Here is a 24,294-nt window from a genome sequence, read left to right as displayed (position 1 = left end):
AGTTCCCCTCTTATCAGCAACGTTCAGTCAAATCCAGAAAGCTATGTCTGGGATCTTTAAAGAGATTAAATAAGTCTGGAGTTTTGCAGGAACTGGATGAGCACTTGATAGACAAATTTGTATTGGGCTATGGTCTGGATCATAAACATTCTCTGCTCCCGCAGGTGTCTCAGCATCACAGGCACATCCACTTTCTGTAAAGTGAAGGCAAAAAGGACATAAGGATGTAGATTCATTAAATCCAGCAAGCACCACTTCAAACATCAGTTATCTGACTTAAAGACAAGAACATAGCTGGCATGAGGAACTATATTATAGTTAGATAATAGAACTAATTATAACCAACCATAGTGAAATACTACAATTTTTTTGCACGAACTTTTTCAAGGAGTAAAGCAGTATTACATATGCATCTAATCCTTTTCCCAGTGAAGTTTATGGGAATTTCTGAACTGATCTAAATGGGCAAATGACTAAATACTCTGTCTTCCAGTTGTGTACCACTGACTACCTCTCAGCAGACCATCAACTGAACACCTAGTAAAGGTTTTCTTCTCTTTGTAGGTTTCTGGTTCAATACATCCATTTTCAATTCAGTAAAATAAATCTTGTGTATCGTATTATCTCAGGTTAAAGGCTAGATATATCAGGAAAGTCTAGTGCAAAATTTATATAGCCAAGATAATATAGTTCAGTTGCAACTCTGCCGTTCAGTGCATCAACGAACACTGTGGCAACTTGCATACTGCCCTTTGATCTGCAGAGAAACTCATTCATAGAGGGAGGATCCAAGAGATTTTTTTTTTACAAGCGGCAAGCAGACATCAGGATCATAAGAACAAAAGATCTTCAAACAAAATTAAAGCGCAGGCAAATATACTAATCCTTCCACTAAAAGAGAGTGGAAGTCACTGTCTATCACCAAAAGATCTAGAAACCCTGGCACCTGACCTCTCACAGCTAAGTTTACACTAGCAAATAATGCTCCAAAAGAAACACATCCGTAAAGCAAAACAGTTGGCACTGAGGAACCAATATGCACAAAACACATTTTGCAGGGGATTGAATTCAGACCAGCGTTAGTCTGTTCCCATGTACTGACTGTCTATTAGCAGCTGGGACACATTAGGTGCCCTCTTAGTGCACATCTTCCAGTTTAGTTTCAGCAAAAAGAAACTCATTCCTGTGTTCTGAGACCACCCTGCAACAGGAACCAAAACGCATTAAGTGAGGACAGACGAGGCAATCCCCTGTGAAAATGCACCCGTCATCCCAATTAGCACGCTGACGCACGTGCACCCTTATAATGGTCTGAATCAAAAAATGCATTGTGTGAAACAGAGGGGCTTGTGAGGTGAAGCATCATTCACTGGAAAATTCATTAGGTATTGCCATCATATTTCCAGCATTTAGGGAGCAAAAGAACTATGATGTTGCTGTGTTTCATTTGTTAGAACAGGTACATGAGGAGCTATTCAGAAATCACTTAAACCATAAAGCTCAGCCTGCCAGGATAGAATTCAGAGTGTCTAATACAACCCAAGATCAGGGATACAAATTTACTATTCCAGCAGTAAATGCAAGCACTAAGATATGTGCTCCTTTGATGAAGTTGGTTTTTTTTTCCTTTTTAATTATTATACCACTACTTTCACCATTATTTTAGTACAATGATTTTTTTTTTTCCTGACAGAAATAATTGACTGTTAAAAAGTGTGTGTGGGGGGATACATTTTTACAGAGTAAAGCTTTAGGAAGAAGACGAGTAACAACTCTTGGGATGAGCGATGCAATGGAGAATTTGTCCTCTGTTTCCTCTACTTTGGAGTAACAATTGTGTGTTGTTTCTTATGTGTTATAAGAGATAAAACCGAAGAATAGTTATCCTATCAAGCAACACAAAGTGCACTTCGTAATGCCAGTTTGCCATTCTAGAAACACAAAAGGGAACCTAGCAAGTCTTTTGGCTGAGATGAGAAATGGTACAAGGACAAAGCCTGGACAAAACGACAGTGAAATAAGTTAAGATCACTGCTAACAACTGGAGGCACGTGGAGTCTATTTCCATGCACAGTGGAAATTTTCTGGAAAGTTTAAAGTAAAATATAAATAAGGAAATCACACCAGATATCCATTTCTGTGCATTTTCATGAAATTAAGAAACTCGTTCTATGTAAACAAGCCCAAACTAATGTATTATCAATTTCTGAAAACACAGCTAAATATTCTACCACATCCCAAAACAAGCTGTTACAAAAGGACAGTTCTAGAGAGTCAACAAGCATAAAGATGCGTAAGCTGTGATGAGTAACGTCGTATTATTTTCAAATGGGCGCAGGGGAAAACATAAGCTCTTTTCAGTTTGCTCAGCTAACTCGGAGAGTGCCTCGCTGGGGCGTCTGGTGATTACAAAAGGCACTTGGTTCTCGCTGAGCAGAGTCACGCAGAACTCGATCGCACCTGAATAGCTACAACAAAAATGCACGCCAGCTTTGACCTGCACAGCCAACTTCCTACCTCAGCGGTTCAGTATTTGACAGTTCATTGATTTTTACTAGGCCTGTGGTACACGCTAATCCGTGACTACCTGCACCTTCTTATAATGGCTTAGGCTTTGATTTATCTCAGAAATGAAACGCAAGCCCATCTTGCCCGTTGGACCTTCCTATTTGTATTCAACCTTAATAATCATTTTACTCCAGGAAAGCAGAATCTTGAAATTCAGATTCATCACAATATATGTCAATGAAAGATAAGTAATACTTTGCTAAGGTGGCATTTGCAAAAAGAAAATACAAAAATGTTACTCATTTCTGATATCCAAACTAAAATATCTTCCCTATGAAGATGACTGTAACTGCAGTCATTAGTTCATGTCCCAGTGCCAAGTCAGAACTAAAAGTCGATAGAGCCTCAGTTAATTTGTTCTTGTACATGCCTACAGCAAAAAGGATGTAATGATGTGACATATTACTTGCTATATAGCAAGCTACTGAAAATATATTCCTGCAATGAGATCTATAGGTTTAGATTCAACCAGCAAGTGCCCAGAAGCCACAGTGACTAAAGCTGTACAACAGCTGATTAAAAATGGCCTTTTACCTAAACCTAAAACCCTCAAAATCAAGAGATTTGGTTTTAGTTCCAGCACTGCTGCAGACTTTCCGCAAAGATCTGTATCAGGATTTTCAACCTTCTTCCCTTTTCTTCTTCACAAAAATATTAATGCACCTACTCACTACAAGTCTTTTGAGGAAATCAGCTAATTTGTAAGACTGTAAAGCATTTTAAGTAATAAGCAATTTTACTTCAGGAAAAAAAGCAACAACAAGTAATCCTACTTCAAAATAAACCAGTAAAACTGCTGCATGAAAAAGAATCCTCTGTGCAAAGTATGGTATCTGTCACAAGCTGAAAACATACTGCTTAACTAGTAATGAAATGTTAAGTTTAAAAATTTTTTAATTTGGTTTTAACAAACCAAAAATATTAACTTAGTACAATCCTGAGCAACAAAGCCCTTTAGGAAAATTGTCTTTAATATTAATAATGATTTCCACTAATAATCAAGACAAAGGAATGCTTTAATTAAGAGACATCAGAGAAATCCCTTATTAGTGAGCACTACCATCAGCTCCTAGTGAAGTTGATGAGAATTCCTCTGAACGTAAAGGCCCACTCCCATGCTCAAATGTCTAGGTACCTCCTTTATCTTCAGCTGCTACTCAGCTATTTTTGGCTGAATAGGTATCTTCTGTAAACCGCAGACAAACTGAGGTGGCCACAGAGAGCTGCACAACTGTTTAGTACTTGTTCCTGGCACAGCATTAGCATACAGAGGTTACTATAAAGCAGACACAGCTAAACATTGCTCACAAGCGATTTAAGTACAGATCTTATAACTATCCAGATTTCCTCTGAAGTGCAGAAACTTCATGGCTGCTGTGTGAACAACAGTAGCAGCCATTTCCAGACGCCAGTGCATATGGAAATAAGTCAAGCAGGCTTGAGAGTCAGAGCCACTCCTCGCACAAGAGCAGTTACTAAACCTCAGCTGATACATGAAGGCTGCAGAACTCCCAAACCACGTGTGTGGGGGTCCTTTCTGTCCTTGCCACCTCCTTGTCCTCAAAAAAGGAATTGTGTGAAAAAGAAAATGAAGGCTAAAAAGAAGAAATAAGAGCATGAAAAAATAAGAAACCACACTTAAATTATGACACAGCTGTCCAGGCCAGCTTCAGTCCTAATGAAGCTTGACCAAAGTTGCAGGAGGCTCATCACAGTTGAAACGGGCCCAGTATCTTCAGGAGATCACTTGCAACTACAATGTGGTGCTTCTTTGTGACACAGATCAATCTTGTATTTAATATTTCTCACCTAGCAAAGAACAATAAGAAACTGGAGGGGGATAAGAGAGTAGAGAAGATCAAAACAAAGCTCTGCATCACTGTTTAAAAAATGATGAAAAGGAAAGTTCACTGGTATGCATCTCCTTTAGGACTCACATTTCTCAATGAGCAAAAAAGTACTTTTTGTACACTTTGTACAGTGCCTTGCACAGAAAGGCCCCAGTCCATAACTTTATGGTAACACAGAAAATAAGTGAGCATTTCTGCTCCTTCAGGTATGTACATCCAGTGGTCCCTGCACTGCAAGTGACTCATCCAGTGGATGATTACTGGGAGGGACAGATAATACGCATCTATTTGTGGCTCTTGCTGTATTCTTATCTCTACAAGAGGTTTTGGTCTTTGAGCAGTTCCTTTGGCAATAGAAACCCCTCGTTTCAATAGCTGTTTTGCACAGGTTGGAACTGCATGGCGCACTCTTATTGAGGATGTGGTGTTTTTACTGGACAGCTCCCCAGTGGCAAAGGACACAGACAAAAAGCAAATAGCTACACACGGTTGCTCTGCCAATGATGTTCTTCTTAACATTGCTTCAGACTGTAAGACTAATCTTGTAATGCTGGTTGTAGCTCTTCGGCGCTCAACCCCCTACATACACACACTTTTTTTTTTTTTTTTTAAAGCCACAGCTGAGTTTCATTCCAAATGAGATTAGAGACAGTACGAGAGAGAGAGAAAGGAGCCTACATAGTAAATTTAGAGAACAGAAAACATTAGTAAAAAGAGCTTGGAAGCTGGCATTCTTCTCTAGCCTCTTTCAAGATGTCCTTGTGGACATGCTGTCTCTAGACTGTTAATTAAATACAGGTATGAATTAGACTAAATTCTCAAAAGAGAGAAAGAAGCCCTAATTTTGAATGCATTAAATTAATATTAATAAAAACGCATAAAATCAACCCAACAGCAACCTGCAACAAGTAACTTGCCATGGGAAATCTCTGCCTGTTGCATTTAAGGCTCTTGTTTCACAAAGGCAATAGAAAGAAAGCATTTCAATGCCTTTTAATTTTAACCTCAGAAGTGTAACTAGTTAGTTAAGGAATGAAGTCAGGGTTGGTCATGAGGGAGAAGCTCACTTACTTCATTATGCTCCAAGCACCCAATCATCAGCTCTGTTAGGATAACCACGCCGGTCCTTCCTACCCCTGCACTGCAGTGAACCACAATAGGAGGGTTGCAATTGTTGCTGCTGTCCAACACACTGTTGGTATGGCGGCGCACCGACTGTATCTCCTCCAAGTAAGCTGCAAGATAAATTGCAGACAAGGTTGCAGAAATCTATACAGCTAATCATAAAAATTGGAAAAAAAATGGAAAAAAATCACTCTTTGTCAAAATGGCAATAATTTACATTTTTTACAACATACTAATTATTTTGGCCTGTGTACACTGAACAACGCCAAATCCAGCAAGTACCAGCTGGGTGTCAATTATTACTTGGGAGTTTACTCCTTCAAATTAAATAGTTCTTTTAAAAAATTCAGTTCTGTTTTCCCCTCTGCAAATCTCCAGGTCCCCTAAGCAGATGATTCTAGACATTACTTACAGCAATTCCTGCTATTAGCAGGCTGGGATCAAAACAACAGCTAAGTCCCTTTGAAACTACTGCCTGTCAAAGCCAATATCAGATGGGAAGTGAGCATCCATCTGCCCTTTTTCCCCCTCCTTTTTCTTTCAGGGAGGAGGCAGTGTCACCCATCTCTCTGTTCAGACTTTGTTTCTCTACAGTTACGAGCCCTTCTGGGGGCTCGCTGTCTGTTTTCCATGCAGTCTAGAAAGTGCAAGAATCAAGAACAGTTATCTTGTGCAACTGTTCTAGCATTGCCCATAACAATGCATTCTACCATCAAACTGCACAGAGTATCTTACCTGCTGGAAGCCCACTGTGTTAGATAAACACACTACAAACTGTAACTCAGGTTGTGACCTCTATTATTCCAGCATAGTCTAGAAACACCTCAGAGATGATGGACCTGATCCAGACAGGTATATCCAGATGCATGACTCTTACTTAGACATTTAACTTCCCACCAGTCTCAGTGGGAAGTTGGACACAGAGATCTGAGCCAAGCTCTCCTGTCCTGATTCCTTACGACATGGCATTGCAGCCCAAATAGTCCTTGTGACACAGGCAGGCTGTGTCTAGAGTTCTACTAGCACCAGAAAAGCATCATTTTAAAGCACACTATGAAATGGAATTGTGTTTGGTGGCAAACAATGTATAGGGGAAATGGGGACAATCCTGTTCCAATTACTGCCATGCCCAACCACAGCTACAGGGTTTGGTAAGAGAAACAAAGCAAAAAGCAAACTAGATATTGGGCAGTGAGAACAAACTGAATAGCTTTGCCTTCAAGGCAGATTCCTTTGCACTCCTTTGCCAAAGCTGAAATGTTATTTCTGTTTTCTGCCCTGGAGAAAAAGAAGGTGGGAAAAAGAAGCACATGTGATTTACATCAAGCTTATACCATGCAAAGAGCAGCAAGGCACTAAAGCAATGTAGCTGTGTCTACAGTGAAGTAGAACTAATGGGCCTTTCTGAGAGAGGCCTTAGCTCCACCAGAGCCACACTGCTGTGGTTACAGACCTTTCACAGGAACTAAGATGGTATCTCCAGCACATCAGTGTTGGAGACCACGTACACTCTCCTTCACTGATAACCTAAGGATCTCTGCATTACACACCACTGCAGCACCACAGATGTGGCTTTGGTTAAATAATGGTTGAATTGCTATTACTTAATATAGTAGTGTTTATTATTTGGTAAGGAGTAGGAAATATTATTAAGTCATTAGAGATGAATAGTTGTATTTTCAGAAAATGCATGAACCAGGACCAATATTTAAACGGGAAAGCTCTTAGTATTGCCTGGGTAACACATGGTTAGAAGAGTCCACGCTGCCTTGGCAGCAAGTTCAGACTTATTGTGCATGTGATGGAGGCCTCTGCTCCTGTGCAGTAAGTCCAACGCATCTGGGTTACCAAATACTGGCAGTTAGCTCTCAGGGCCTCCTATGAAACTGGGGAGCTGTGCTGTATTTCACTAATATCTGAGACTACCTTACCCAGGCCTCCCTAACCACATCTGTGTGCAGCCTAATATCTCATACACTCATTAGGTAGCTGGAAAGTGGCAATAACTTACACTGACAGGTCAGCCACTGGAGGTATCCTGCTATTTAAAATTTCACGAGGCTTTTTAGCACTGTGGCCAACACTGTTTTCTCCTCCTGTTATGTCAGATCCTTCAGGACTGTGATCCTCAACCGTCTTACGTCCCACCTCTTTTTCCAAATTACAGCAAAGCCTGACCAATTTTAGGCCTCTATATGTCACAGCAATAACTATCTAATATCAAGCTCAGCTCTAACTAGGTGCAGTGAACTGTATTCAGTGTGAGCAAACTTTTCTTCTATGCCTTTCCTCATGCAAGTTAAGAAGTCTTACATAAAAAGCCTTGGACTTCTTCTGGACATCCATGGTCTGGCCAGTCAGTATACTGCAAGTGCCACACAGTCCTCTCCTGTCCAGACAGAAGGTGCTTGACCTTCAGACCTGTGGTTGCATAGCAGCCGGAGTCGGTGCGGAACTTAGTAGTCACCTTGAACTTCCCGTAAGTGGCTGAGCTGTGCTTAGAGCCCAGTTTAGGCCAATAACGATGACTCTTACTTCTTCCTCCCTCCTTAAACAAAACAAAACAAAACAAAACAAAGAGAGAGAGACAGACATGAATAAAATAGCCTTTAGCTGTTGCAGTTATAGTTCTCTACAGACAGGGCATAAAACTTTGCAGATAAGCCAAGTTCTCTTATTTACCTTCTCCCAAATAATAGGAAGAGCAAGCAGCATCCCATAAAGTAAATAAAGTACCCATTAAAACTCTCAGCCATAACTTATTTCCAAGTCTAAGAACTGGGAATGAGAAAAGGATTAATATTTACATAGGTAACACAGACCCATTAGAAACAGGAAGAACAAACCCTTGTCTCAGGGCAAAAGCCAACTACTGCCTACAGCAGCTCAGGAAATATTCTCCTCCTTGGGAAGCCTCCCCTTTCAATAGGGAAAGAGATTCTTTTCAGCAACTTTTAAGTATCTGTTCTTGATCAGTCTCAGGAATTGGACAGTGACTTGATGTGGTATGGCACACCCTGCGTTTGTTAAAAGTAATCAGGCATAAAGCTGAAAGCAACGTTAGCAATGTGTGCCAGGTTTTATAACATAGCAAATAGTTCTTGGATTACAATAGAAATAACTGTTTTGTTTGGCATACGAATAAAAAGATTTTTTTAATGGATACTTCTACGGAAACAACAGCTTCTGGTCTCTTTTCAGCTGATAAGAGTGACGGTATGCAGAGCTGGCCTTGGACGGGGTGGAAAGCTGTGTCATTTTAACCAGGAGCAGCTCAGGGCTCTCAGATTCCAATGGAAATATCTTTGCTTTGTTTGGCCAAACTGAAATGAAGGGGGGGGGGGGGAAGGGAAAGGGGGTGTTCTTCTCATTTCACTTTAGTACTTGCCAAACTGAATATTAGAAAGTTACAAAATATAACATTATAGCAGTACAAGCAAATGGTGAAAGAGAATAAAAGGAAGAAGGGCTGTTGATAGAAAAACAGGTTACAGGAGTGGGAAGTGATGATAACAGCAGATTTGTTCAAATCAGAAAGAACCGCATTCTGTGATTTTACATACCTCTTCAGCTGTGACCATGGCTATAACATTCACCCCCTGTTCCCACACCATCTGCCAGAAGTCATGGCACGTGTGGGGCAGAGGTCCTTGGGTGGAAATGTAGTGCCACTCTTCCCCGCCTACAGTAACCTGGGAGCAAGGGAGAGAAAAAATACAGTCAGTGCCCAATTGTCAGTAGTGTCTGTGCCAGAACTGCCCTTTAAGCATAAGAGACTGTAATGAAACCTTTAATTCTTATTCTTATTTACTGTAGTTCAAAATTTTGAACAAGAACCATCCTGTTGATAATAGCAAATCTGATAAAAAACAATCTTTCGTGTTTCCAAGTCCTTTTCTGATACCCATAAACATAACGCTATGAGCAAAATGTCACCCATCTTTCTTGCCATTGCATCTGGATCACACAGATGAAAGAAAAACATTTATTTAAGGCCCTGTTTCTGAGAGGACTTAAGTTGCTTAAGTACAAATAAGCAGCTGACTGACTTCCCTGGGCTTTGTGACAGACCCACAATGAAATAAAAATTGAGCACCAGAAAAAGTGTCTATATGCATTTAAAAGGCATTGCATGCCTGCAAACTAACACACAGTTATGTAGAAAGCCTGAATGTCAAAAGCATTTTGCACTAGGAAAGCTAAAGTCTCTGCTGATTAGGGCCTCACTCTATTTCCTACTCAAGCAAAAAATAATTTCTTAAACAGAATCTTACTAGGCTGATCACTATTAAAGATATGGCCAGAGCTGTCCCCAGCTCGCGCAGTTATGCCCACATATTGTGCAGAACACAGACATCCGACAGGCCTGTTCCTGGCTCCTCGTGAAATCAAGACAGACTGTCAGGCTGCATTTCAAGTTTCTCTTCCTCACTCACCTCGGGTTTTTTTCAGTTTAGAGGCTGCAATCTACCACAGAGTAAATCGAGCACACTGAATGGCTTTCAAATGCCAGGTGAAATTCAGAATTATCTAAAGCTATGGTCATGCAAATCTATTTCCCAATACATAAATGATCCATATTTCTGACTTTTCAGAAATACCTGTGTATTTGCATGACAACATAGGATGAAGTAATTTTCAAAGCATCAAAAAAAGATTTTCATACTATAGATTATTTAATACTTTGAATAAACTCAGCATTACCTTGGAGTTAACCCATGTAAAACACTACATCATTTACCTGACTGAAGCAGATCTTCACATTTAGACAGCTAAAAAATAATCATTTTTGTTTGTAAAAGTCAATTATTCTATGATCAGTTACTTGCTATACATCAGGAAAGGTTTATATAAAAACTCATTTTTCAAAGCTTTAGGTACAAGGAACCACAACACTTTGAGATACTAAATATCATTTAAAAATATGCTTACCAGTTAAAAGCATGACCAGATGAAGTAATTATTTTGAGAAGTTGAAATATTTTTCCTTCTCAGACTAAGACCTTCTAATTCTACATGTTAGCCCAGAGCCACTTTTCACAACAAAGTTATAAATCCCGGAGAAAAAGATTTACAACAGAAGTGCTGACACATCCATAAATATCAAGGTGCTGGTGGACAATGCTATAAGGAGCAATCAATAATTTTGACAGGTTTAAGCATATACTATGTTTGAGGTAGAGGTCTTTGAATACATTTTCAGAAATACAATCAATTTATTTGTTATTCAAACAGCTGTTCATTAAACTGAGCTGCTTGCTTTTGCACCTGTAATTAGTGCAGCATTTGAATGATAATCAATTTTTCACTGCACTGAGAAAGGTTTTCAACCCTTTACATGTTGCTCATTTTCCTATTTCATACCATACGTTATTCTCCTTCGTTATTGTTAAAAACTCCAAGATCAATGCAGGTAAACTCCTGAAGTTCTTGTATGGAAATACAAGCTGTGCAGCACTGATCTGGATCTGGTCTTGCACCTGCATAGTGGTGTACAGTCGTGTGTGTTGGTATAGTATTACTGAGCGTTTTATGTTAGTACTGGTCTGACTCAAACAATCAGATGTAATGGTCTTAAAAACTCTCTTTCTTCCATAGTCCACAAATTCAATTATGGTTCCTGTGTCTGGTATAGACAACAATCTTAATATTTTAACTGCAAAGTTCAGTGGTAAATAAGTGGAGAAATACTGAAACTCTGTGGGGCTTGCAGACTGTGGTGGGAGCTGGAATCCTCCAGGCATGGATCTTATCAGGATGATATAGGAGTTTTCTTTGTCTACTGACTTCTGGTCCAAATATCCAGCCTCCTGGTACACGATATGAAAGAACCATAAATAGTCTGGAGGGAAAGTGATGCCTGGAATGTTTGCTGCATTCTAATGCCCTGACTGCAGGATATTAAAAATTGAATATTGGGCTGCAAACACACACACTGTGCTACTGAGGTAAATTTCACAGATGCGCTTTCACCTTCTGAGCAAAAGAACATCTGCTTGGCTTCCGTATCCGCCGCTTGGAGCGCGAGAGGAAAATACTGGCAAGAGCCACTGTCATACACTGAAAACATTTGTACATATTCCTGGGTGCTCTACAGATGTGAAATGAGTGCACTGACACTCAAGGTAAAATGTGGACTTGTAACTGGCCAGGGAAAATTCTTTTCTGGCTAGCATGGCCTTGTGGGCACAATTTATTTTAGGAATCTCTTTTTTTCGTTCTCCCACAAAGTAGATGAAAAATTTTGGGTTCAGCAATTCATCATCCTAGCCATGCCTGATTATGCAAAAACTCAGTATCTACAACCTACCAGGCTATGGCAGAAAAGCGATAACCTGCCAGGATCCTGGTTTAGAAAACTGTTTTGAATCAACAGGATTTAATACTGTAAATCACAACCAAGGAGGCCAGCAATTCTCTTTAAACTTAAAAGGACTTTGTTCCAGGAAAATATAAATTAACTGGATGTTTTATTTATTATTTTTTGAATTATTTCTTTTTAATTTGGATTTTAACAATGAGAAAAGGGCGATAGTCCTGACAGCAATAGAATCCGTCATCTAAGGGAAAGGGGTGCTGTTACTTATCTCAGGGCAGAGCAGAAGCCAGCAAAGGATAGTTATTTGACAGTATTTGACAAATAGTATTTATTTGACAAATAGTTGTTTGAAGCTTGAAGAAAAACAAGCATCTGTGGCCACTCCGAGATAGTTCACCAGTAAAACTGGCTATGTTTGTAACAGAGTCAGATAATACCTTAAATCATTCCTATGTTGAATTACCAAACAGAAGCCTGAAATATTTTGACAGAAACTTATTTTGAAACATAAGTCTAATGCTGTAGCCAAACAGAATTATAGGGTTCTCAGTTATATGGTGTTCTCTTTATGGAGGCTAAATAAATAAATAGACACTCAGCCCCCATGAAACCAGGAAGAAATCCATTATTTTCACATACAACTGCAATATCTATGGGAACATGCATTACTCACAGGGTTGCATATGTTGTTTTGGACATGGCATTGCATGCATGGAGCTGCATCTCTGATTTTTAAAAATAAATCCTATACGCTAGTAATGGAGAAAATGATCTCGCAGTCAAACCCTGTACAGCACTTCTGTTAGGCTGTACCAGTCAGTGGCAAGGACCTGTTCTGTCTAGAAATCAGGCCGGTTGCTGTAGTCCCACAGCGACCTGCAAGGCTACTGCGATTGATAATCACAGCATGTACTGTCCAAGCACACAAACTTTCCCACCACCTGAATATCTCTATCAAAAACTTCCACTAGTGGATACCCTGAATATATTCCTCTCTGGGAGTAAGACCTTCTTGCCCCTGCTTTTTGCTGCTCTTTCTTTCAAGTATAGGGTCATGCCAACTGTGTTGCATTGCAGGCATTGGGGCTTATCTCAGTCATTTTCATGAGGTTTAAGAAATGGGGCATCTTTCTACATTAACTGAGAGAGACATTTCATAAGCAGCTGGCAGGGACAGGCACAAAAAAGTAGGATGCTTCCCTAAAATGACTTCCAAGTCTCTTGCAAATAAATCAACTCATGCATGTTAATTGATCTGGGAATTTAGAGATGCATACGTTGACACAAAGGTATGGTGACACATTCTATTTTGATTAAGTTACCTTTCCATAAGTTCCAGAATTACAGAAAACTCTGCTGTGCATCCACATACACAAACAAAGCCCCAACATACCTTCATTGGCAATGCAAAGTCCAAGGAAGCTTTTACCTTTATGTGTGAAGCATTGATGTAGCCTGAATTATTTTCTTTGGTTGGCACCAGCTCTACTCGGTTCTCTTCATAAGGAACAACCTCCCTGATACGGTTGCGCTCAGTGTTTTCAGGCAAGGCAGCAGTGGTGAAGATCCCATCTGCCTTTTTCTTTGGAATCTGCTCGTATTCTGTAAACACCATCCCCTCTTCCAACTTCCTCTTCAAGATTTTGCACTAAGATTTAACAGAAAGGAATACCCATCGATTAACTCTTCCTGGAAGAATGTTTACCACTAGACCACGTGCACCAGTTCTATAAATTTCAATATATAACCATAATATTCTCTTAGTCTCTTCTTTCGCCAGTTGCAGTTATCTAAGGAAACATGACTGAAACCATCAGCAAATATTACACTTCTACTTTGCACCTCCACATTTTTTAACATTTTGATGTCAGAAAAAGCAAAAGCATGCTAAATATAATCCTGATTCAGTATATATTTGTACATCATTTCACCACAATAAATACTTGTAAAAATATTTTAAATTTTTCTTTATAGGAAAAAGACTCCATTGTGGGAAGTGTAGCGTGGTCCACACTGCCTAACTTGTATGCATGTAATTTCTGTGGTTGTACAAAACCCCCCATATGTACAAACTAAGGGTAAATTCTATCATCTGCATACCAGACAATGTAAGTCTGCAAAATTCAATTCAGAAAGCCAGGAAGAAAGATTCTTTGCAAACGTCTCTCAAATCTTAATGCCGGTAACCGTTTTTAATTTCTGAAATTCCATATACATGCAAATGTGCAACCATTAAGACACATGATTTTTTTAAAACTAATTAGAGACATTATCTGAACTTGTTAGTTGTATCAAAACATGAAGAATAGCATCTAATGATGATCACTATGGAAAGACTCCCTGATCAAGTAAAAAATGTGCAAAATATTAGATTTACAGCCTGATCTTGCATGACGTTGAACAGTCATGTGAAATGCTGAACTGCCTCAGCTTTCACTGACTTCAGTAAATGTTACAGCCATTTAACATTTTGTTTAACATCCGAAGATGCATCAGTGTTAACCGCAGACCTTTGCCACTAACGGCTCTGAGGACAGTTATATGAGAAAGGGTTTCACACTTTAAATGAAATTTTAATATCTTGGAAACTTTCTGCTGCTGGGAACAAAAGGAATGAGCAACATTGCAGAAGCCTCCATCTTACCCTCTCATCCATTGGCACCTTGGTTACTTCATCTTGGCTGTCCTCCGGCACACGAACCCTAGCAACCGAGAGCCCGTTCAGTGCTGCCAACATCAAGGGCCTCTTCTGGGCCTCCAGGCCTGCCATCTTCTGCTTTTCTAGATTCTTTTGGCAAGAAAAGGCACGTTTTCATCTCTGTGTGATTACTTATAATGCCAGTAAAATGCTGGAATGTTTTTTTAATCTCCAAAATCTGCAACTCTCTGGCCAAGGAATGCAGATGATCACCATTAGCATCGTAAATTCAAATACAACCTCTATTCTTCCTGTTATTCCTCAAAGGCCTGCTCCTACATGAGCACAGAATTTTAATTTCAAAGAAGCAATCCCAGCATATAATACAGTTTACATGCCATCAAAAGATATACAAACACAATCTTGAGCATTTTCCTGTAAACATTATTCTGAATGTAGGACACACAAAGCGTCACCCTGTTATGTTAAAGTAGCTCTACCACAGCCAAGATATCTGGGGCATCTTTTAAAAAGCAATAATTTCAATCTATTGCAACAAAGGGAAAAACGCAGGATAGTTATTTCTCTTCTGCAATGTTAATACTTAAAATGAGAAGTGTTCTGATACACTCACTCATTAGAGTGATTCAAATAGCAACTCACTCTGTATTTCACACTAAAAACCGAGCTCACAAATCCTAGAAACAGAGTGTAACAGCAGTCAGGGAGGGATACTGTTTATCATATTCATGCATCATATACATTGCCACATGGAGAATCTGAGTATGAATTTTAAATTCATCCTGCTGCTCTCCTTATGCCACTGGGAGCTGAAACATCAAGAAAAGAGACAGACAATCTCCAGAAAGAACAGAATGAGAAATATTTTATTTTATTTCCTTGATAGTTTTTCCTGCCTGCTTTGGAGAGAAAGCTGTGCACAAGGGAGGCCTGGTTCACAGCATGCATATGAAAGCTGTGGTTACCACACAGGCCAAGCTCGGCTCCTGGAAACACACTACCCAACCTGAAAGCCCTCAGACGTATGCAAATGGATGGATTTTTCAAAAGCCTGTGAACTTTTTCATCACCACTGGGTTCCTCCAAAGCACTACATAAAACAAAACAAAACAAAAAAGCAAATAAAAGTCTCAAAACGGTCTGCTTTTTTTTTCCTTATTAGGTTTTCAGAAAGCAGAGAAAGCAAGAATTTTTACTTTGTTTCGGGATTTTTTTTAATTTTTATTTTATAAGGTAAAATAGAAAGCTTGTGTTTAAAAGATCAAGCTCACTGAATTACAGGTGGTATGATATGCAATTCCTGTGGTAAGAGAAAGGTTTCTATGTCTTAAGATTCCTGAACCAGCCTGAAACCACTTTAAAAGCTTAATGCTAAGAACACCCACCTGCTTTCCAAAAAAACTTTACCAAATTGTACATACTGAAAGAATGAGCAAAGGCCGATCTGAATGATTATCCAGAAGAGGACTACTCAAACAACATCTCTAAGCTCTCTTCTCACCTTGATTGCTTCCTAAAATCCTTTAGGATCCTGCTTCTCAATGCACTTTCACTCCCCCAAAGGTCAAAAGACCACATGTGCACTTCTTGTTACACTGTATCTCCACAGAATTCATACATGAAAAATTACATTTTATAGTCAGACATCTGTTTTATGTTTAAAGTTTAAGATTCTGTAGGGATTAAATTCAGTTTGCCACAATGTAACTCAGTGGCACAAGTTTGATTCCCAACCTTTACATCAGTGCAAGAATCAACAATGAATGAGAAGCATTATACATAATTTAGAAAAATCTCTTTGAATATATAGTGGTATTTAAATCTAGTAGTCAGTAATCTAACATACTGCAAACATTTTCTTTTCTGCTCTGGATCATTTGGATGTTTCATTATTATTTTTTTTCAGCAGTGGTATTGTTTAAGGCCTAAATTCTGAAAAAAGAATCATGACACATGCTTGACTTCCTGTAACAGCAGTTGCACTTCCCAGCATGTAACATCAAGCACATAAATAAGTCACTGCAATGCAAGTGTCCCTCATATTCTTTCTGTTGCACACAGTGGCACTGAAGTCTTTAATACTTTTTATTCTAAATTCATTGTGGGCTTAAAAGGACCCTATTTCTCATACGTGAGTATGTGAACAAGGAGGAAAAAAAACCCAAACAGATCTTCAACCACCCAGCCTCTACTTTCCCTGCTTCCATAATTAGATATCAGGTCACTTGTTTAGTTATTGGCAAAACCGTCAATCTATATGCTGTCACCACCAGTGTTTTATTCAGATAGGTATGTTACAGAAAGCGGCAGGAAAGGCAATTGAAAAGATAATTCAAAACAAAAAAAACCTCACAGTCCCCATTACATTATCTATTATGTAATACTTAATTCTACATCCCTGGAAAGAAGGAGTAAAATGCTACCACCAAACCAGAGTTCTCCATTCTCCAGCAAATACATTTCAGACTCATTCTGCCCTCAGATCCTCTTAAGTGGAAAGGGAAAAGACCTTCAGTGGATGCTTTGTGATCAGCCCCCTCTTCACCCAGCTGCATGATCTGCCGCCCTCCCTTTTGCTGGCATTTCTGCCAGCGTTGCTGCAAGATCACCTGGATCAGCTCTGGATCTGGCCAGCAGCAAAGACGTGCAAGTGATAATCACAGGGAAGCAGTGGAAAAGCACAGTGAGAGTGCATGGGATAAACCCCTTCAGTGGCCATATGGACCCCTGAAATCAAACTGTAAGTGGCACTTAATACTGCATTTCCTAACCTTAAGCAAATCAACATTTTCCCACTTGCATGCTACCCCTAGTATACTGACCCCAAAGTTTTTTGGTACATAAAAAAACCTGTAGGGTTACCAAGTTTCAAGAAGCCACTGCAACAGAGGAAGGTACTTACCCTCATCATGATTTCTCTTTCTATAATGCTGTCTTCAATAGAAAACATTTCAGACACAGGCCTTTCCTTGACAGGCTCTTTCTTGACCCTCTCCTTCACACTTGTGAGGTCAGGCTCTGAGATAGAGGGCCCAAGTGAAGACCCATTTATTGCCACTTGATCAGTTCGAGATACACTAATGGCCTTAGATGGCCCTGGCCTCATGGCCTTGGCCCTGGCTACAGCCACAGAAACATTAACATGGTCCTGCCTCAGAGCTCCATTGCTGACACTTTTACGAGGTCCAGGATATTCTGGAGGAGGTTTATTTGGTATTCTGGCCAAGGCAGCTTGCAACTGAGCACTATATTCCATGTTCTCATGAAGGGCTGTTATCTGTGACACAGCTTCTGCAGTTTCTTCTTCCTCTTCGCTTTCACTGCTATGTATCAGCATTGTGGCATCGGAGAATGTCTTTTTATGATGATAATGAGGAATCTGCTGAACTTCATGTCCCATCTGAACTGCCTCTTCTGGCTGCACCTGCTCTCGCAAAGTATTCCTGCGTGGCAGAGGGGCGTTTAAAGTTTTTAATGCCATGGCTTCTATACCACGTACCATGTTGCTGATGACCTCCAAGCTATGGCGCTTGTTCACAGCTGCATGATGCTTCACTGCCATGAGGGGCTCGCTGACCTCCTGCAGCGACTGGCGGACAACTGGCGAGCTGTCCTCTTGGAATGTCTTTACTGAGAGCTGGACCTTCCGAGTGACCAGGTCAGGACTGCTCCCGCTGACATATTTGTGCCGGTGGCTGGCCAGGTCAGGCGTGCTGGTGGCAGGACGTGGGCGTGGATATGGAGGTGGGGGTCTGAACAGATAGTTCTTTAACATATGAGCAGTGTTGTAACTCTGGCTGCTCTGCAGCTGCATATTAGCCAGTTCTGGTGTGCTAACTGTGTGTGAGATGGCACTGGCTGCTGTCTTATTTTGCACAGTGTTATTAGGGTTCATTTGGTCAGAGGGGGCAACAGGTTTGCTATAGCCACCACTACCACCCTGGGGACCATAAGTCATAGTGTAAGGATGTCTCTCTCGAATCTCAGGCTGACTGTAAACGAGGTCTTCTGGCTGGTTGTAAGCATGCGTGTTTCCAATATTGAGATTCCTCAAAGACTGACTTTGGCTATCCATCTGGATCACTCCTCTCTTCATTTGCCTCATGACAGTTTCATAATCTGGAGTTGGCCGGTAAGATGGTACTATGATTGCACTATGTCTGTGGCTGGGGATATAGTCTGCTCTCATGATGTCGCTTCCGGGGATGCTCAGGTTGGAGGACATCGGAGATGCCTGAATGAAGTTCTGTGAGCGATTAAGGGAGTTCATGCTGTGTGCACTGCATACGCTCCCATTGGGTCCATTACCATTCAGGTAGCTGAAGTCCACTGGACACCTGTCCAGACTAGTCTGAGATCTACCGTAGAAAGTTTCTTCATTTCCATGGAAAATGCTGTCTGCATAGAGCGGAGATAAAGATGAAGACAACGTAACATACAAGGACTCATTCAGTGTTACTAAAACTTCAAATGCATTCTGCACCAATGATTAAAGAGGCAGCTTAGTGTACAACTGCAAGGAACATTTGGTCTGTGGAGCATCCTTGAGTCACTGATACTGAACTAAAACAAAACTACCGACATAAACACTCCTGACAGCAAAATACGGTAGCTCAGATCCTTGTGGGACACACAAAAGGGGAAAGAGAGGAAGTGTTTTTGCCTGAGGTGACAAGAAAGAACAAAGGCATCATCTTCCTCAGAATCCTGGAAGGATTCACCATTGCTGCCTTAAGAATCCAGCACTGTTAGCTCACGGTAACCCTAAAATTTCTCTTGTGTTTTCTGTTGATGGCTTTGCTCTCTATTACTTAAAGTAGTAGATGACTGTGAAATTGGAAATCCTACTTCGGACTAAACAACAGAGTTTTGGGCACCTCAAGTACAATACAGTGGGTGATCGAGACTCAGAAAAAAAAAATTTCTACAGATGTGCTGAAAGAAAACTAAATGATTCAACAAAGGATGTTTGAGAGGGAATTAAGAGGGTAAAGATGTCATCTTGGCTCACATTGAATGACTTTAACGCAAGACTGTCCATGTCAACAACCTTTTAAGAAAAGAACAGCAGCTCCAAAAACACTGACACCAGTTTGTTATTCAGCAGTGCAGAGAAGTCTGTGGTAAAACTAAGGGAACTTTCCAGTTCTTCTAAAATTGAGAATATTCCCCATCACAGCCTCTGTTCCATAGTAAAATAGTGCTAGCCACTAAATCTTCTACTGTATGCAAGGAACAATACTGAATGACTTCTTGCAAAACTTATCAAACTCTACCTTAAAATTAGTCATACAACCACTACTCTAAAATGCTATCAGGTATGGCTAAGAGCTCCTCTACTGGTGAGAGCACTTCAGCTGTACCTCTCATGAACTGCAGAGAACATAGCCTACAGATTTGGCTACAGGTATTTCAAAAAACGGTGTGGTTAAGGGTGTGAAACTCGAGCTGTTCAGACGCTCGGCTCTGTTCCCAGTCTTGATCAAAGTAACCTGGTACAACCTCTTAGGCAATTTATTTGTCAAAGAGGGGGGTAAAAGTAGGCAACTCTCCTTAAGTCTGTAAGGATAGTAATGCAGTGAGACACTGATGAAAATCAGCAGAAAAGACCAAGACATTGATTTCCCCTACAGTAAAAGATATTTTCTGTGTCCTTTTCCCTCACTCCATTTCTCTCCCCGCCCCCAGCTGGCACAGCCTTTGAGTACAGCCATCATACTTTCCTTAGAAATCATTTTTCGGTTCACTGGACTGGAATGCCAAGTTTCAGGTCCATATAACCATGCACAGATATTTTAGAGGAATTTGAAAACTGAAATTGGACTTTAAACAGAAGCCTTTCTGCAACATTAACTATAAAACTGCTAGCTCTCCTCCAGCAACAACTCCCATTTGACCATGATGGCATTAGAAATCTAGACATAAGGGGCAGGAGCTTCTTTGCATACGCATAAGTCCATTAAAGGGAACATGTATACTCTAAGTACCTTGTGAATTATGTGTTTCAGTGTAGTGCTCTCCACACTGGACATGCATAGGAGGCAGTATAAATGGGTGTTGTCTTGGCTGAAATAAAAGCACAAGGGAAAAAAAAAAGCATGAGGAACTTCACCAAAATAGTTTGCTACAATTTTTGCAGATGAAAGAGAGGAAAAATGATTCTACACCCTTTCCCCTGAATACTGCTCTTTCTCACCCAGCTGCACAAACGTGCTTGGCATTTCCTTATAAAACAGACAATAACATTTTGTTAATTGTTGTTAAGTTTTGTTAAGGAGTCCAAGGCTGACTGGTTAGGCTCTTTTAAACTCATTCAGTTCAGAAAACAACATTCAGGCTCCCAATTCACCTAGAATTTTTGAAAAGTTTATAAAATGCCCTTGCCCTTGAAAAATTAAAAATGAAAAAGAAAACCCAGAGAGAAAACAAAAGAACAAAGACAACACACACTAATCAGGACAAAAGCAGGTGATGGAACAAATTCAACGACCTGTAGGTGGAATACTGTCATACAAGCAAGAGGGGCACATAGGGACTTAGAGTAACTTTATGGATAACCTGAATACTGGATTTCCTCAATAATGAATTGCCACAGTCCAGCCTTCCTCCAATGATCTGCATTGCAACAAGCATTTTAATAAAACAAATATCACAGGGGGCAATTCAGCATTAAATCAGTGAGATGATTTACACGGAAATAAAGCACAGCTGATGCCATATTCACCAGCCATATTCCGTTGACAAATTGATGTGTTTTGCAACAGCATTTTACCACCTGCATTGTACTCTCTTGTCGGTGTCACTGAGCAAAGATAAAGAAAGCATGTGCTGACATATGAATTAAGCAGAGAAGGAAGATGCTCTTGTCTCGTGATTTATCTCTTCCTTAACAATGGAATAAGGGCTTTTCATCTAGGCTGATTCAAGTAGCGCAAACTATTAGCAAAGACTGCGGGTGCCCAAGGCAGGAAAAGAAACACCAAACAATTTACCTCCAGGTATATATGCACGCAACCATCGCCAAGCAACAATGAGCCACTGATTAGAGAGGGAAAAAAGGTTAAATTTCCATTTTCTATGTAAATGGGGTGAGGGAAGAAGAATGAAAGAAACTGAGTGCACATACAAATTCTTGCATACATAGCGGATGTTAAACCAGAGCTGGAAGAGGACAGGAAATACTTCTGCTAGATCAATTACTTCTAAGGGTATAAAATACTACACTTGCTGAACAACCTGGGCAAAGGAGGCTGCCACTGACAGTCCAAGTAGCAGACAAGCCTGGGAAAGCCAAACAGTTTGAAATCCTAAGGGATGGGGGCAGAGGAAACCTGCAAGGAAGAAAAAAGTAACTTCTAGAAATGTAGGGTATAGATCTGAAGCAGACAGTTTTCTTTGTGATAGATGTTATGGAAACTGTCTTCAAGAAAGCAGGAGTTATTCTTTTACCTGTGGGCAAGGCCTTTTTTCTATTTTTGAGGGCCCATGGGGAATTGTCTCTTCTGAAGAAACAGGAGAGAAGCTTGAGGTCTGCAGAATTTCAATGTCCAATTTAGGGACAACTTGGTATTTTAAAAAATCCATTAATTAAATATATCATCATACTAAAATCTCCTGCACAGAGGAGGTTTTGCTGGAAAACCAGCATCATTGGGTGGTCTGAGAGGGATAAGAAACACAGTGTAAAACGGCCTTAGTGTAACTTAATAAAATACAGGCTCACCATGTTGCCAAAACCATGCAAAGGTTCTTAATCTGAGAGTAACGAACATGATCCTCAGTTAAGTGGCAGAGCCTCACCCGCAAAGATTCTCCTTCACTTCCTATTTATGTCTATTGATTTATTACCGTACAAGACACATGAACAGGTAGGTGTATAAAGGTGTGCACAAATGAATAGGTAGGCGTATAAGGGCTGGGTTTTTTTTTTCCCAAAGGGAACTGTTCCAACAAGTTAGGAAGACAATTATGAAAAAAAACACTTGAAAGTTCAACATGAACAGTAAGCAGCCAAGTTCACTTTCTAATTGATGAGTATGTATTCCTTCTCTTGATCCTCTTGAGCCACTTTTTTTGTTTGTTTTTAAACTTTTTGCATGCTTATGTTCAAAACAAACAGGCAGCAGGATTCACTTTTCCTGTTAAAAGGTAGATTTCCATTTTCCATATCTATTAGAAGAAGGCTGTTCTTTTCCTTGTGATATAGCTGAGGCAATAGCATAAGAATGCAAACCACACTTCCTCTCCTCACCCTAAATTTTTCACAGTAGACTTCAAGGACCAAACTAGTAGATAGCAAAAATACTGTAAGAATGCCTCAGACAATGTAACACACAACCTCTGTGTATTATGATGCCCTAGAAACAAGCTAAAAACGAAAGGTTAAGGAAATATGAGACCAGCTAAAACAGGTTTCCTGCCAATGTCTGGGAAACACAGAATGCAACTTTTAAATCTACTATGCCATGTGTAAGCATCAAGAAAGTAGCCTGTGCTGAAATCTGCAAAGATAATGTTAATGCAATATCAGTACCAGCTTAAGCTTAATTTTGGAACATTTTCACAAGCTGTGATCACATCTTGGGGATTTCAAGAAAACACTCCTGCCCACATTAGTTCTCCATCATACAGCAATAGGCTAATAGAGTTATCACTCTGAGGAGGACTGCAAAGTATAACCTATGCCACAAATGAAAACTGGCAACTTTCATACAGATAATATTGCCCTCTGTCTAGGGGATCAGCAGTGTTGCTGCTAATCTCAGATAAGGCAATACTGTAAGAAACAATGACAAACTAGATGTTAAAACTGGATCAATAAAAAGAGTGTACTCAGAACTGACTGGAAAAAAAGATTCCCATGAATTTTCTTGTAAAGATTCCATGAAACAGTTATCCAGTTTTGTCAGATTTATAGTATTTATAGAGATTTGTTAAAAAGAAACAAATACCATCTAAGAAAAAACTGAGAATCAGGATCTTGGACTGGTCATAAAACTTTTACTTAAAATTACAGTAACTTCACACAGAGAATAGGCTCTTAATCCCAGAAACTGTTAAATTAGAAGTGGACTTGGTACAAAACCAAGAGGAATAGAAGAAATACAAGATGAGAAGCTGTAAAATTATGTAATGACTAGGTTTCTATGTATAAAGCACAAGACACTTCGAATTCTTCCCAGTCTATAAAGGATTATTTTCCTTTCCTTTCCTATGTTGAATATAACCTCACTCCTGTGGAAAAGATGCTCAGTTTCTGCAGAGCAAATAAAAATATAATGCCTTGAAGACTGTAATGTTTAATACTCAGTGGTGATATTATCCAGGTAAATTAATCAACCGAGGCAGCCACACCCTTGAAACTCATTCCAATCATATTGCCTACAAGAAATGACTTAATGTGCTTATTTGAAATTTAGAAAGCATTCCATCTTGCACAATGCCCTGTCCCCTTAGAAATGGTATAGACACAAAGATCCCACTGCAGTACGTACCAGGGATGACCTACTCCAAGTGGGCCGCCGTCTGATAGGGGGAGGAGAACTTGATTGTCTGTGGGGGAAAAAGTGAAGAGAAACACTAGGAACTACAATATTAAAATTCTGATTCAAGAGTGAATGAGGAAAACAAAGAGATGAAGAATCTGCAAGTACTGCTCATTAATGAGATTCAAAAAAATATGAATAGATGAAAATAATTCAGGTCCTCCTCTAAATACAGAAAGTATTCCGATTCCAAAATACACATGCCTTCCATTCATTATTGTATTTGGC

The 24,294-nt window shown here is 39.9% G+C and overlaps 1 protein-coding gene across 1 annotated transcript in view; it reads right to left on the bottom strand.

Moving 5' to 3' along the window:
* Positions 1-24,294, bottom strand: part of PTPN14 (protein tyrosine phosphatase non-receptor type 14) — a 117,180-nt gene continuing 92,886 nt past the window's right edge. Inside the window, exons 11-19 of the mRNA XM_067294697.1 lie at positions 24,016-24,073; positions 20,509-20,587; positions 17,424-18,919; positions 14,507-14,650; positions 13,292-13,510; positions 9,107-9,235; positions 7,857-8,091; positions 5,490-5,653; positions 1-194 (exon numbers count right to left, since the gene is read on the bottom strand). Coding sequence (XP_067150798.1) covers positions 66-194; positions 5,490-5,653; positions 7,857-8,091; positions 9,107-9,235; positions 13,292-13,510; positions 14,507-14,650; positions 17,424-18,919; positions 20,509-20,587; positions 24,016-24,073 — 2,653 coding nt within the window. The 3' untranslated portion in view covers positions 1-65. The remainder of the gene's footprint in view (positions 195-5,489; positions 5,654-7,856; positions 8,092-9,106; positions 9,236-13,291; positions 13,511-14,506; positions 14,651-17,423; positions 18,920-20,508; positions 20,588-24,015; positions 24,074-24,294) is intronic.

Source organism: Apteryx mantelli, chromosome 3 (assembly GCF_036417845.1).
Source record: "Apteryx mantelli isolate bAptMan1 chromosome 3, bAptMan1.hap1, whole genome shotgun sequence".
In the NCBI taxonomy this organism is placed as follows: Eukaryota; Metazoa; Chordata; class Aves; order Apterygiformes; family Apterygidae; genus Apteryx; species Apteryx mantelli.
The sequence above is the reverse complement of the archived record's forward strand: the minus strand, read 5'-3'. Positions and strand labels throughout refer to the sequence as shown.